Genomic DNA, 16170 nt, shown 5'->3' with positions numbered 1-16170 from the left:
ACTAGGACTGCAGTTCACATCGCTATCCACCTGAGAAGAGTCAATCACCCTATTCCTCTGAAAGGTGCCTGTAGTAACCATTCAGAACTGGGATAAGATCTGGACCCTCTGCAGAGTAGATTCTCCAGATGGGTGCCTGCCAATGCGCAGCATGTAGCAGTGCCACCATCACTCTCTCCCACACCAGTCAGATCTTGAGAACTAACAGTGTTGCTTCAAGATTATGAGGTGTTGGAATAATGGAAAAGAGATAGAAAGGGGCCATGGGACCAGAACTTTCAGGAACACTTACAAAGTAGAGGAGGACGAGAGAGGTCCAGTGGGAGGGGCACTGGGTCAAAACTAGTTTCAACAAACTATAACCACTATTCATTCCAAGGATTCTATTTTTGTTTCTTTTTTGGTAACAGATCTTCTCCCTCCCTCCTTCCAGGTCTTTGTGGCTGTGGCAAGAACTGGAACTCCATCTCAGTGTGTTACTAAACGTGTCCTCCGAGGCTACACGGTTGGGTAAAATCACACGAGGCACAAGTCAGGAGGTGTAAGGACAGTGAGGTGGCACCCCCTCCAACACCTGGAAGCCAGAGTGGGCAGCAGAGGGCTATAACAGGAGCATGGCCTTGGCAGTGACTTTGACTAATACAGAAGTAAATCAAATCAAATCCCTTTATCAACTGTTTTTTGCAGGATATACTCAAAGCCAAATAAAGAAGACAGGAAAATGACTGACCACAGCTGGCAAAAAAAAAAAATGGCTCTAAGCCCAGTTCCAAATATTGGTCAACCCCAAGTATGGATTAGGCGCATGAAGAACTGGAAGGAAAAAGGACACGCAATTAATTATCAAACTTTAATTGATAGGCTAATCTTACAGGATAAACAATAAGACAGCTAGTCAGGTTACACTTTAAAAAAAAATCCAGCAGCGCAAATCTAATAGACTAAATATGTTCATCTCTTCCCAAACAGGCAATTGATTAAAAAACAAAAACCAGAATGGAGCATACACCACAAGGAAATATGGTACTTACGTATATTGTCAATTCATTCTGGAGAACTGTTTTAAGAAAAAGAAAAACGTTCTTGAAATTTGGAAAGCAGTAGAACCACTCAGCCTGGCAGGTAAATGGACCAGGTGTTTTTACTCCGGAGGGCTCCTGACCACCTGTGACTTCAGAGAGGCCACCAGGCCCTTTCAAGAAAGAGACAGGTGCCAATCCTAACTAGAGGTGACTTCATCACAAAGCCTTAAACAAAGGGACCATCCTTTTCCAAGACAATAGGCATGACTTGAGGCATGGAGCAAGGGAGAGGTCTCCATCAAAAGACAGGGTGGAAAGAAGGCCAGTCCTACCATGGTCCATGGCACAGATTCCATCCCTTCTCCTCCTGCCCCTAGCAAAGAAAGGGTTAGCCAAGAACAAGAGCCCAGGATGGCTCTTCCAGGCACATAGTTAAGTAAGAGAAGAGGAAAGCAAGCCCCTTCTGGATGAAATATGACAGGTTTTCAGAGCCGTGGCAATGTGGCAGTTTGTCTCTTTGGCCCTTGTAAGGTAAAGCAGCAACTGAAGAGCCTACTCAGGCCTCACTGGCCTTCTGTGTCCACAAATTATAAGAAAGGACATCCTTAGCTCAGTTCCACCTCATTAAGAAGAAAGAGCTATAACTACTTGTAGAAGGCCTATCATCAAGTAAAATACTTAACACCAAAGAGTTCAGCAACTCGCAAGTCTTAAGTTCTCTGATCAGGCTGACTGACACAAGAGCTGAACGGGACTGGCCTCAGCAGGGATTACACTTTGTCATTATTCACCAAGTTGCCTCAGGGAGAGAGAGAAGGATAGCATCTGTGAGTCAAGACCTGCAGGAGGACCACCAGCACAAATTCCAGAAGAGAAAGCCCATCACGAGGCTCAGAGAAATACCTGCAGGGAAAAGATGCCAGGCCCCTAGACTACTTCCTGCACACTGAAGCCCCTTGGAAGCAGCACTTCCTCGGTCCACCTACATGCCCTGTGCCACCATGAGGGAAGCACAACCCAGACAAAGAGCTGATCCCCTCTGACAGTGAAGGAATTGCACAGAACTCATCCTGAGGACACAGTAATGCTGCAATGTACCTAAGGGGAGAGTACGCCAGCTTGCTAACACAGATTAAGTCTCAGTACATTCTAGACCGTAAGAAAAGAAGGAAGAGACCCCTCACAGGACTGAGAAACAAGACAATGAATACTGCTGGGACCCAAACTCAGATCTAATTAAACACCTCTTCCAGGGCTTCTGGTTCCGTCCACCTCTGCTCTCTGAGGGCTTTCAGCAAGATCTCCATGCAGATTGGCCCAGGAGCCAGAGTTCATAACTGCTCTATCTGGCAGGTTCAGTGAGCCCCATCAAACAGCTCCATATGAAAAGATGTCATTTACATTATTTATATATAGTATCTTGAAGTAAGGAAAAAAGCACCATTTTACTTAAAATAAAAAGGCTCACACAGGCTTTGGTCCTGTCTTGAAATGACACCAGCCTGAGTGAGAAGCAGTTTGGCTCTTGGGGAGCAGGGACACACATTCTCATTGGGAGAAAGGGAGGTCTCATGGTGTGGCAGCCACACAAACAGGGAAAATAAGGAGACCTGGCAGGAAGGGCCTCTGAGGGCAGCAGTGTGAGGCCAGTCTGGGGACGAAAACACCTGCTTCCAGAGAAAGAAGTGGTGTGTGGCACTGTCAGGACAAGTCTCCAGGACAGGGACATTGGCCAACAAACTGAGACGATACCCTGCTTGCTCCATGACCATGTCCTCTGCAGACCTGTCAGCTGTAGAAGAGGAACAACAGGAGAGCAGAAGCACTGTTTTCTGCATGAGCTGTGGCCAACAGTACAGAGAAGCTGCAGCTACTGTTTCTTATTTAAGGATGAAAACAGGCAGTGTCTTGGACACTACACTTCAACAAATGTACTTATGCCCACAAAAAAACAAGTGTAGATCTTCCTGCCCAGATGCCTAACTCAGAAATGACTACACCATGAGAAGCATGAGTCTGTCTACACTGGTTGATTCCTGAAGTACAGTTGAGAGGAAAGGGTACAGAATACCATCAGTAACTGGCTCCCACATGCTAATACATTTCACAAAATAAGAGGGAACAGCCTAGAATCCAGAATGTCAGGTTTGGAAAGTTTCTTGGCAAGCCTTGCTCTGAGAGCCTGCAGCCAGTGAGAGGACTGCAAAGGCAGCATCAGAAAAACAGCAAACAGCACAAGGATACCGCTCACCAAAAGACTCTCCCTCATTTCAGAGTCAACCAAGCCACAAGGAGACAACAGAGTTCACGTGTACAAAGAACATAAGGGCTAAAGCCAGAAGAGGGTGAGCTAATCACAAAAGCAATTTATTCCATTTTTGATGTTCCAATATATCGCCAACCCACTAGGTCAGATGTCTTCTTATTGAGAAAGGCAGCATCTCTGAACCTGAAATGAAGGACACTTGAAAACAACACATGAAAAGGAACAAATGAAGATGTGTACTGAAATAATCATTGGACTGCTTAAGAATTTCTTGAAAGTTCTACAATGGGCCTGTGAATATATGGCTGTATAAACTGTCTTCCACCTGGCTCCTCCTTGAAGGCCTGTGGCAGCCTGGGGATTTTGGAGCAGCACAGCCAGGCACACCTCTGGCACGCTGAGCATCAAAACCAACCTGGTGAGGGCTGTAGATAACCTACTGATTGGTGCCCAAAGGGCAGGACGTTTTGTCAAGAGTCACCGTGTAATACTCTGCGGCTCACCAGACACCACAGCATGTGTGAGTGCTCCCTGACCGAGATCCCAGCATTTTCCTCCCACCGCACACTCAAGAGCAGCAGCATAGCAGGAGGGATGCCAGGAAGGGAAGCAGCAATGAGGTACAAAAGGTGGAACTGACATCTTTGGGTTTTCAAAACAAAAACTCAAATCTAGGAAGTGAGAAAATGAAAAATGGAAAGAATTAAGTCTGAATCAATGGACAGAAAAATATGGCTTACCAACCCTCCCACTTTGCATACAATTTTATATGAAGAAGGAAAAAAATAACCCGGCTCATCACAACACAGTCCAAATGTTTACAACCAAAGATTTATGAAAATATTTCAGTTAAAATCATTTTAAAAAAGCAGAAATCTTTTGACCATTCCTTTCTAAACAAAACCTTGGCAGATCTATTCTTGAACACACTTAAGAGTATTCCACACAACACATTCAGAATTCAGATTTATTGATTTCCACTGTACTGACTTTAAAAATGGTATGAAGCTGACTGCAAGAAAGGGAACTGGTGATTTTAAGTTAAAAGTAAGCTAAGGGTGAAAAAACATCACCTCTGGCTTCAGTCACCACATCACCTTAGATTGGATATAGACTGTTTTTTGAACAAAGTTCCAGAACTCTGAAATCCAGGGATGCTGCAGGCCTCTCCCAGCAATGTCCTTCACTTTGGGTCAGTCTCCTGGGCCAGAGGTGAAAGTGCTTTCAAAAATACTGCCACTTCCCCAGCACAGTGTCTTTGATTGCATCCACATATTGAGTTGGAACCCAGTACACCCAGTAGTAAGAGGCTTCCGTGGGGCCCAACTGAAATGCCTGGAAGGGAAAAAGGAAAACCAAGCAACACTTCAGAGGTTGGGAGACTGAGCAGCAGCACAACAAACACAGGGGAGGGCTGAAAAGAGACTTAAAAAGAGGAAGAGGAAAAAATCTGCATGTGGAGAGCATTCTCTTGCCACCCCCTCAAAAAAAAACAAAAACCCCACAAACAAACAAACAAACAAACAAAAAACAAAGCAGCAGTAGCAAGAGGGATATAAACACAGCTGACCCTAGAGCAATGGTTCCCAAACCCGAATGTACATCAGAGCCACTTGCAGGGCTAAGTGAGGCCTGAGAATCTGTAACTATACGGAGTTCCCAGGTGATGTGACACTGCTGATCCAGAGACCCATTTGGGAACCACTGCCCTAGAAAAACTGCCATGCATGCACAAGGAATGAACGTTCAAAGCAGCACTGCCAGAAATGATAAAACCTGGAAACAACCTACATACCCACCAGTGAGGGAATGCAAAATTAAAAGTGACATGGCCCATTCATATGAACATTGGATCACTTTTAAAAAGTATGGACTGGATCTATGGTAAATACAGATAGATCATAATGTCGAACCAAAAAAGCAAGCTGCAGAACGATACATACCATGATACCACTTATGAAAACTGAAAAAACACAAAACAGTACTGAAGCTTGTTAATGGACATACATGTAAACGAAAGCAGAGCAGGGAAGATCCATGTGATAGAGGGTAGTGGGGAAGGGGAAGACAACAGGGATGAATTCACTGTTGGTAAATTTTCGTTCATTAAAAAGTGATTCAAAGCAAGTCACAAAATATTTACAATTGTTATTTCTTGGTGACGGATATATGGATTTATTACAGTACTCACTGTTCTTTCCTGTATTTTTAAAGATTTCTCTAAAAATAACAAAGCACAGCTACCCCCTTCTAATGTGACCTCTGACATGTTAACCTAGCTAGTGAAATGGCATCTGCAAAGAGGGAAATACGTTAATTAGGACAAAGGTAAAGGTGCTAATTAATAAATGTTTAGAGAAAAGTGATCAGAGCCATTTGCTGCCAGAAGTGACTCCAGAAAAAAATGAGCATTTAAACGAAATCTAAGGCATTGCTCAGCCACACCACCAATCACTTAAGAGGTTTAAACTGGCACTCAGCTTCTGTAAACTCTTTTCACCAGGCTGCCTAAAAACTGGGGCTGCAAACTAAGAAGACAAATGCTTCAAATGGCAGTGCAGGAGACCAGATGAAAATAATAAAATCCAACTCTCAAAAGAAAAAAAATAACTGAGCAAGAGAACAATTCACCTGTAGTCCTTTAAAGACCAGAGACCAGGAGTGGAAGACATACCAGAGGGCCCAAAAACAGCCCTGGGGCGTTGTCACCACGGGCTCAAAGCCACTTAGGAGCTCTGCCAACCCAGCCATAGCCTTGCTTCCACACCTACCAGCTAAACTGACAGGCAAGGCAGGAGAGGGGACAAGACAGAGAGATGACAGACCTTTCCTAGAGTACAAGTATCTGCCATCTGTCTACGCGGGACTGCCATGATGCTAAATCCCCCTTTTCTGGGATCTTCCAACATCTCCGTCTGCCATGCATGGACTGTGTGACACCACATGCCAGTCAGACCACTACTGTTCCTTCGCCCTGAGACAGGGCAAACGTACCTACATCCCTGATGTTTGGGGGCTGAAAAATCTGCCTCCTCAGATAGAGGAGGCAGGCAGCTACCCTCACCCTGTCACTGCTCAGGTCAGATTCTTGTCATAGCAATTTCAAAGTGTGGGTGGCTAACTTAATTTTTAAAGGGGCCTCTCCAGTCCTGACCAGTGTGGCTCCGTTGGCTGAGTATCATCCTGCAAAGTGAAAAGGATGCTAATTCGATTCCCCATGGGGACCCATGCTTGGGTTGCAGGCCGGTCCCCAGCTGGGACATGTGCAAGAGGCAGCAATGTTTCTCTCCCTTCCCCTCTCTCTAAAAATAAATAAGTAAATAAATGAATAAATGATAACTAATAAAAAATAATAATAAATAAATAAATAAATAAAGTTTTTAAAAAACAGCGGTCCCTCCAAACAGTGCTGGGAAGTAGAAGGGGTATGTCTAAGCTGCTCAGTTCATCACTGAACTCTTGCTTCATTCTGCACAGACTCGAGCACGTCTGCCAACACTGTGTCTCGGGAAAACACAGCTGTGCCATTAGAGTGGACCTCCGTAAGGACCATGTCCACAGACCTAACCTCCCCACAGGAGCCCAGCCACCTGATGGCTACAGCCTGGGAAGGGCAACACCATTCCAGAGGGGGAAGGCATGGTGGCCCAAACACCAAGACTAGTGGGAGGTTTTATTCTGTATGTAAGAAAAGTTCAATGAAAACCCACAAACCATTCTTCCTCATTACATTTATTCTCCTGGTCTAAAAACAAAATATTACAACTAAAAGGGAGGCAAAAGAGATCCAACGTATCCCCTTTAAACTGTGGGAAGGTAGTGGGTGCTGCAAAATAAAGAGAACTAGGACTAGGTCATGGACTAAGTTCTAAGTAGATGAGGGAACGAATGTCTGAGACCATGCATCTCCTGAATATTGAGTGTCCTCCTCGGGTCGCCTCAGTGCCTGCTAGAGAAGCAGAAGCAGGAGGCAAGAGAGGCCACAGCATACCAGTTACTTACCATCATGTGGTAGTCTTCATGTCCTTCGATGGGTTCACTGACCACATTTTTAATGGAGCCCATGGGTAATTTCTCAGTCCGCTCTAGGTTGAGAGGAATGACGATCATTATTCAAAGGCTCTCCTGTTCTACTCCTCTGGCTCAGCAGTCCCTAGTCAGGGCTAGTGGCTTTGGAGTCTGCTATAAGCTCAAATCAGTCATGCCCTCTAGGGATGACTCTCACAGTGACCCTAGAGTCCTGGGTGGGAGCTGGGAACTTCTTAGGAGCAAATTCGGACTAGGATGTGGCAATGGTATAGTAAAGGTCTCTGAGGACAGAGGTATCTCTTTCCTGGTGTTATTTTTAAAGGTCTAACAATTAATACTCAAGAAATCCCACTACACCTTACTGTCTAAGTCCAGCACTGGCCAAGGCCTTTGGTGCCTGGGACAGACAAAAGGACCAAGAGTAAAGAGACACTACCAAGCTCCTGGGGCTCCCCCAGAAAGGAGGACTATTGGGGATGTATAACCAGTCTCTGTCCAAAGATCCTGCTCACTTGTCCTGCCCCCATCCCTCCTGTGATCCCCTACCCTTCCATATACACATGCTTGAAAGTTCTCTTAAAACATTTACACCCTCTTATGATTAACACTCAAGATACCATTTAGCACACAGCGTCAGAAGACATTTCACAGCAAGTTTAAGGGTGCCAGGTATGCAAGCGGTGGCAACAAGCGATGCCTGCAGAAAGAGGAGATTGCTGGCAGTGAGCATGTGTAGCAGGAGGGGACGATGGAAGGAGAGGTATAGAGTGCCTGACACCAGAAAACCACCACCCAGAAGCAGCACACACCTCAGGAAGGGGAGAAGCGCTCAGCAAACAGTTAAACCAAGTAAAAAAAAAAAAAAAATACATTAAAGCCACCCTTGCTATCATGGCTCAGTTGGCTGGGCATCATCCTGCGAAGCAAAAAGGTCACCCGTTCGATTTCTAGTCAGGTCACATGCCTGGGTTGCAGGCCTGGTCCCTGGTTGAGGTGTGTGCAAGAAACAACTGATTAATGTTTCTCCTTTGCTCAATGTTTCTCTCCCTTTCTCCCTACCTCACACTCTCTCTAAATAGATAAATAAAATCTTAAACACAAAAACAAAAACATTAAAGCCTTTGTAGAAAGAAAACTCTGGAAAAGGTAGAATCTGAAAACAGTAACTTGACAAAAGAACTAGGAATTTAGAGGCCACGGTTCTAGTCTAGTTGATGAGTTGAGACATTTTATTTCTGTTCTGTGGGCCTCGGTCCATAAAAAATGGGGGTGGGGAGAATGGAACTGAAGACACTCATTCTAGTTTTGACTTTTAGTGGCTCAAAAACAGTGACCCACAGGCAAGGCCTAACCAGCTCTGTCTTTAAGATGAAAACTTCTTGAAACACCACCATCTTGAAATATCCAGAGATTTTCACATAAAAATATGGATTTCTGCCTTTTTGAAAATGCAGAAGATATAACACTCCTAGGGTCCATGCTCATGAGTGACAAGCAGCTAAATACAGATGCCACATCCCTACCAACAGGTGCCCCCAAGGCAGTGAAGATGCTCCCCATGCTTGCCATTCACGCTTCCTGCCCAAGAGCCTGTTCTTCTCACTCTACTAGGCCCAAGGCTTCTGAGTCCTGCCTGCCATACAAGCCACCAGAGTTTACCCGTATCACTCAGTAAAGCACCCCTGAGAAAGGCTGACTAGCTGCTGGAAAGAGGCTGACAGCAGTGTCTGGCCAGCAGAAAGATGAAGCCAGTGGGTATCCTCTGGGGGAATGCTTATGACACTCAGGTGACAGGATTCATGGGCAGGTGAGAAGAGTGCCTGAACTACACTGATGCAGGGCTCTTGGTGGCAGTGAAAATCTCAGCTGTGGCCAACCCCTGAAGGAAGGCATGAGTTGATGGCCACACTCTTCAGGAAGGCTGATGAGGCTCTCAATAGCCCTGATGCACTAACACACTGAGGTTCTTCCAGAGCTCTCCTTCATTCTCTTAAGTCCCTGCCGTTATGACGTGTTTCCTACAATACTTCCTAACGCAGAAATGTTCCCTGAGGAACCAACCAGCATGCACAGATAGAGTTCTCATCCAGATTGGGCCACCCTCTGGGCCATTGGTCTTTCTCGGTTAGTCTTAAGCCACTGCCTTCCATTCGGCCACCAAAATGGAAGAGGCAGAGCTTTAGCGAGTCAATATGATGATGGAGGACTAAGCCCAACCACCTGCCAAGTCATGGAGAAGTGAGGAGCTGACAGAGGCAGGCAGCTCACAAATGAAGAACCAGCAGGGGATGACAGGATGGGCTCTGCAGAAGAAAATGACCTACTGAAGGGGTCAAAGGCCCTTGGAAGAATTGGGGAGCCCTTAGATAGTTTGCAAAACCTGCTCCGATCATGCAGTTAGAATCAAAGGTGAAAGAAAGAATACAGCAGGTTACCACACAATCATTAGAAAACTTAAGCGTTTCTGGCATGTCTTTGTTCACTTTCAGAACCAAGATGGGGATGAAAACAAGAATATTTTAGATAATAAAAATCTCAGTCCCCATCACTCCAACCCTGTTTATTTTCCATAAAACTTTGGTCCCATTTGAAGCAGAATCATACTAATAGCCTGTCCCTGAAACCAATTAGCCTCAGAGGATGAAATCCCCTGGACTTCTCTTTAGAGTTTACCTCAAACACTGAACACCTACAGTGCTGGCAGAAACAGGTGAGTTAGGCATGTTCGGTCCCCTCCGGAATCTAACAGGGGACAGACAAGTCAGAGAGTAATGAGTGCTCTGGGGACATAAATGAAGTGCTCTATGAACAGAAGCGGGGGGGGCAGCGCACATGTCAGGGAAGGCTCATTAGGGGGACATTTAAGTAGGGCCTTGAAAGATTTTATTATAACAAGGAATGGTAAAAAGGCTTGCAGGTAAATGCACAGCATAAGCAAAGACACAGCTGTGCAGAGCATGTGAGGGAAATTCTGTGAGTGGTGCGGCTTAAACACACAAGGTATGACAAGGCAAGCAGGGGAGGAAGCTAGGTCAAAAATTTAAACTGAGGTTCCATCATTGAGAACACTGGACACTATGGTTAGGCATTTGAACTTGGCCTTAAAGAACCAAAGGTTTTTGAGCACAAAAACCAGTGACAAAAAAAACAGTACAGAGGATGGGCAGGACTGAAGAGACCAGAAATGGGTCAGGGAAACAGGTTAACTTCTTTCATGGACCAAGTTTAGAGATGCTAGGAGTCTTAAGCAGCAGAATGAAGTGGCAAAGAAAGGGACACAGGTAATTCTGGAATCTAACTGACGAGACTTTGATCCATCTGGGGGAAGAAAGTGGGAAGACAGAGACACTTCCCAGCAAAAAGCAAGCCTGACCCAGTGAGCACAGGTGGGGGTTGGTGGGGTATGCAGAGGGCTACCAGGTTGAGGTGTAGGGAGAGGATAGGTCCCCAGTACTAGGAAAAATGCAGCTAGTACAGGGGCAAACTCATCTATGGGGGCCAGGTGGGCAATGTCAACGAAGGATGTTGGCTACATACAGGCTAACTGAGCCAGTGAGAATGGTTAGCCATGCCCACGTGTAACTACTACTTGGCTCCAGCTGCTTCTTACCATGTGAGCACGCAGGTCCAGACTAGTTGGATCTTTTGATATTTTTCAAGAGGAGCCAAAAATCAGATCAAGTGAAATCTCCAGGTTTTAAAGATTTTATTTATCTATTTTTTAGAGAGAGGGTGAGGGAGGGAAAGAAATGATGGGAGAAACATCAAATTGGCTGACTCGCATATGATCCCTGAGCAGCAACCCAGGGTTGAGCCCTAACTGGGAATTGAACTGGTGACCTTTCAGTTTGCAGCATGACGCCCAACCCATTGAGCCACATTGGTCACAGCAAATCTCAACAGATTATGTGTAAACAGATAAAACCCTTGTCTGTGGACCAGACCTGGCCCTCAGACCATATATCTAAGAACTCTGGTTTTGGGGTACACCCAGAGAACCACTGTTTGATATATTGGCCCTGAGATCAGACTGAAAAGAATGAGGGAAAAGGGTCCAAACAGAAAGTGGGCATCTAAAAGCCAAGTAAAAAAAAATAATAATAAATAAATAAATAAAAAATAAAAGCAAAACTAAAAGCCAGGAGCATGCAAAGCACAGTGGAGATTTCAGAATGAGGAGCAGAACTGAGTGCTGCTGGGCGCCAGAGGTAGCAAGTGAGGAAGAGGCTGCAAGCAGTAACAGGTACCTTTAGTGCCGATCCACAGTTGGTCTTGTTCTAGCTTAAAGGTGAGTCTCACTTTTCCTCCAGACTTATTGTACATGCCGGACAAGGGGACCGTAGGGAGGCGCTCCTGAAGGCACGAGAGTGTGGTAAGAGAGGGAGGGACCAGAAACAAAGTAGGACAAAACAAGAGAAGGGACAGGATGCCAGGACGGGAGCACAGGAACCTCAAGAAGTCAGGTGGACCTAGTTTTCAGAATGCTCACGAAGGAGTAGGGCTTACCTGGGCCCCCTTAACAGATGGCATCACATCTTCGGGTTTTCCTTTATCCAACACTTTCCTGTGTTGCTATAACATAAGTCAGAAGAGATCATTAAAATGAAAGTTGACTGCATTTTTGTCATGTTACTATCTCTGAAAAACAGGATGAAGAAAGCAAGCCTTAATGTTCTGGTTCACAAGCTTGTACTGTCTACAGATGGGTCCTCTGACACTACAGAACAGCACTGTCCAGCAGAAGTTTGTGTTGATGGAAACGTGTGGCTATTAAGCACTTGAAATAGGGCTAGTAGGACAGAGAAAATGAATCCTCAGTTTCACTGAATTTTCATCAGCCAGATATGTCTATCATACTAGACCTCAAAGTTCTAGAGAAAGCAGGATTTCCAGACTGCTAATTTGAAGAAAATCTTCTTCCCCTCCCCAACTCAGTTGAACCACTGAACGGATTCAACATCAAGTTCAGAGTCACAAGGGTGTTACTCTCATGACAGGCACAAAATAACAGCACTTCTGTCAACTTTAAACTCCCGAAGACACTCTACCATTATTGACAATCAGCCTGACTGACTAAAGGCACATTTCCTCCACAAATGGAGACTCATCTACTGTAGAAGTTTTCCCCACTGCCTCACCCTCAACCCCAACTTGACTGAAAGTCTGAAGAACCACATTTCCAAAGGTAAATGCTGATACTCTATAGTCTGATATTAAGAAGTCTCTAATCCAGCCCACCCCAGGAGTTTGAGGCAGCTCCTTATGGGTTCTAATAAGGCTCATGGCCCCTGAGACAGCTCCTGACCAGCCCACAAGCTGGAATCTTACTTCTGCCCCATCTATGGCTATATAAATAAAGATACTTTAGTAAAGCGAGGACTACAGGGCAATGAGTAGGCAGAGAGTAAAAAATTAACCAAATTTAAGCAACAGGTGACCACTAGCCAGCTCAAATGGTCACTGGCATGGCAGAAACCCCCAGTAGTAAGAAACTCAACACTGCCAGACTGCTAGCAAAGGGTCCCCTATATACCAGCCTGAGATTCCTGAAGAGCTAATAAAGTCATGAGGATGGGTCACTCTCATGAGGCCATGTTATGCCTCATAACTGGCATTAATGAAACACAGCAGCATGGATTACAAGCTGCTATTATAAGAGGTATTTAACTCATACCTCATAAGTATCTATTGAAGAATTTCCCTTGCACTGTGGAAAACAGTTCAAAGCCTGTTAAGCTAGCATTAGTAACTCAAAACCTGTATTTAAGAGGCATGTGTGCTCCCAGGGTGTGGCCAGAGGGAAAGCTCACTTGCGTCTGCCTTCTCATACTTGACATTTCACACATATGGCAGAAGAAAACAGGAAAATGGAAACGAATTCAGTTGGTTACAAGACATTATAACCCCGTATTTGTGTCCAAATAAACACCTTTTAGGTATTAATATAGGTTTACAACCCCTTATCTGAAATGCTACAGGCAAATTTTTTGAATGTTCATAAAACCCAAAAGTTTTAGGAGTTTTATAAATGTAATGTAGTTTTAAAATACGTTATATAATATCTTCCATGTGTTCTGGGGCAGCACCTTGTCACCAAACACATTAACATTTCTATGACAAAACATGAATATTCACACTAATGCCGGTCAGGTTCCGCTGCCATATTTAGAAAAACATGTTTTGAAAGCTTGGAAGCACACATAAAGGAATATGAGCCTGTAACAGAAAATTGAGTCCTTCTCATACTCTTGGTCATATGCCTAGGTGCCTGTGATCACTAAATGTTGGTTCCAGATGGTCCACTCTACTCAGGACACAGATTAGAACGAGAATACCTATTTATCTTCCTGGAACACTACTAAGAATGTCCAGGAGGCTGCCTAACAATAGCTAGTGTTTGCTGGATAATAAGATCACAAGTGATGGCTCTTCCAACCAGCTCCAAACTGGGCCACAGAGAATATGAAAAATCAGGCCCCCATTTCACAGACCAGGAGAAGGGGGGGAAATTAGCACAGTTATCTTTCTAGTTAGTTTAATTTGGCTTCCTGAAATGCTCAGTTTTAGAGGAACCTCTGAAAGCTACTGATTTTCATGTATTTCCAGAAATGGGCTTGTTGACTTGGGGGAAGCAACAACAAAAAACAAATATAAGCACTTGCACAAAATGGGGAGTTAGTTTTAGCAATGGCATTTTTCTCTGGCAGGCAATGAACAGAAGAGAAACCCGTATCTGATTCTGAAGCCTGCCTTTGTAAAGGCCTTATCCTAAAGTAGATAGACTTGAGACACACTGACCCGCCAGATGAGACAAAGTTGCAAATCTCAGGTAGTTGTCACCTCCACTCAACAGCCAGCCGCACCCAACTGCTGCCATAAATTTCCATCATGGGCCCTGTCCAAAAAGGAGCTTATTCTAGGGAGAATATCACCAACCACGGCTCCAGAGGACAAAGCCTCAAACTTCCCAGGACTAGCAATCACGACAAACTCACTTTCTGCCTGCACAGTGGCTCCTTCTTGTTCTCTTCAGCCTTGGCATCCTGTTGCGCAGAGTCTTTGGGAGTGTTTACTGCTAAAACATCATTTATTGTGGAGCCAACCACCATGATCTTGGCTCCGCTGGCCACCTTTATTTCCCTCAACGTCTTATCTTCAGGGACAAGTCCTTTATACATGACTTTCTGCATGGCTGGTGGGAGACCTTGGGAAAAGGTAGCAGATAATGCAAGAAAGAATTAAAAAACATACACGAACCAGGGCTCTTTGGCAACAGATCCCAAAGTGAATAATGCTCTCCCACTCTTATTGTTGCACACTTGGGCAAATCACAACCATCTCAGGTTCAGTTTCCAGAACTTTATATTACTGATGACAGGAGCTCCCTCTGTATGGACTTGTTTTAAGGATTATGAGATAGGGCAAACAGTATTTAGTACAGAGCCTGGTATTCAGTAATTGTTCAGTAAATATTAGCTGTCATTCATTCCAAATTATTCCTCAATCTTCTATTCACTCAAATATTAAGTGAGAGTCCACAGACCTCAGGGATACAACAACCAGTAAGGATCAAGTTGTTTTTTTTTGTTGTTTTTTTGTTTTTTTTTTTATGGAGCTTACAGGCTGGCTACGTGGAAAAAGCTTAAAAAAGAAATCATTTCAGATGGCAAAGTGTTGTAAACAAGAAAAAAATTAAGTAACAGGAACAGCTGTGAAGGGGACGCCATGATAGTTACCAGTACTGTTTCCTCAACTTCCCGTGAGAATTACCTGGTATTTGCTAAAAAATAAACTCCTGGCCACATTCCAGGCCTACTGAATCAAAATCTCCATGGAAAAGAAGCTGGAAACTGTAAATTTATGAAGAGTCTTAGTGATTTTTATTAGAAATGTTTGTGCAACACAAGTTAGAGGCTTGGGCCTGGGCCTCAATCCCAGCTCAGCCACTTACTAGCTTTACAATACCAGGACTCATTTTGCCCATCTGAGTAATGGGCATCCTTGTACCCACTTCGGAGAACTGCCGTGAGCACTGAGAAGCTGATACTGGAACAGCGGCCAGCAAGGTGCTAGCAGAGTGTAAGCACTACGAATTGCAGGAGAGGTGAGGAAGGCGGCTGTGGCTGTTCTGCCATGGGGATTACCTGTAATCGAGTGAATCTTCTGTTTCAGCTCGGAGCCTGTGCTATCCAGAGGAAATTTCACGTCGTGCTTAGTCTTGTTCCAGATGATCTTTAGGTCCACCAACTCCCTTCCCCCGCCGCCGCCGCCCGCGTCCTCGCCATTGCTGACTGAGGCCTGGGCCGCGGGGTCCCCAGGGGGCTGGGCCGGGGCCGGCTGCAGGCTGCTTCGCGCAACACAGGCGTCCTCGGCCGCCGCCCCCACGCCCGCTGCGGCTTCGGCCTCCACGCAGTTGAGGGGCCGCGCGGGCGCCTCGGCCACCACGGTCTCAGCCTCCGTGTCCATGCCAGCCTCCTCCATGCCTGTAAGGGGGTCAGGGGTGGGCGCTCGCCTCGGGCTGGGCCTGGGGCCGGACTCCGCCCGGGCGCCGCCGCACCCCCGCTCCGGAGCCAGGAATCTCCTCCCCAGGTCCCCCCACCCCGGGCCAGGCTGCGTCCCCAAGAAGAAACCGCTTCACCCGGGCCCAACCTGGGCGCCCGCCATCCCACCACACTCACCATCCGGGGCCCCGGCCGCCGCCATGATGATTGTGTACAACACCCACCGCGCCCGCAGGGACCGCTGGGAAAAGGAGAGCTGGCGGAGATTGGCCCTCGAAGCAGCCCCTAATCTTGCCCGGACTGGCCGGAAACAGGTGGAGGTTTCTATGGAGACCCGCCTCCTCCGCTTCCC

General features: G+C 45.7%; 1 protein-coding gene across 1 annotated transcript; it reads right to left on the bottom strand.

The window, feature by feature from the left end:
* Positions 1–4241: 4241 nt before the first annotated feature.
* UBFD1 (ubiquitin family domain containing 1) lies at positions 4242–16134 on the bottom strand. Its single transcript, XM_045848791.1, has 7 exons — positions 15996–16134; positions 15462–15800; positions 14313–14521; positions 11824–11889; positions 11565–11670; positions 7291–7373; positions 4242–4623 (listed from the first exon to the last, which is right to left on the bottom strand). The coding sequence occupies exons 1-7, from the start codon at positions 16018–16020 to the stop codon at positions 4513–4515; spliced, it is 939 nt and encodes a 312-aa protein (XP_045704747.1). The 5' UTR covers positions 16021–16134; the 3' UTR covers positions 4242–4512.
* Between the last annotated feature and the right edge of the window lie 36 nt (positions 16135–16170).

Source organism: Phyllostomus hastatus, unplaced genomic scaffold (assembly GCF_019186645.2).
Source record: "Phyllostomus hastatus isolate PE091 unplaced genomic scaffold, TTU_PhHast_1.1 phas_contig_64, whole genome shotgun sequence".
Classification (NCBI taxonomy): Eukaryota; Metazoa; Chordata; class Mammalia; order Chiroptera; family Phyllostomidae; genus Phyllostomus; species Phyllostomus hastatus.
This window is presented reverse-complemented; position numbering and strand designations above follow the sequence as displayed.

Excerpts from the sequence above, each read along its gene's own strand:
- UBFD1 (XM_045848791.1), bottom strand. The coding sequence starts at position 16,020 with ATGGCGGCGGCCGGGGCCCCGGATG. Across the intron at positions 11,671-11,823 it reads CATCTGTTAAGGGGGCCCAG|GAGCGCCTCCCTACGGTCCC; the intron begins GTAAGCCCTACT and ends TCGTGCCTTCAG. Across the intron at positions 7,374-11,564 it reads ACTGTGGATCGGCACTAAAG|AGCGGACTGAGAAATTACCC; the intron begins GTACCTGTTACT and ends CTCTCAACCTAG.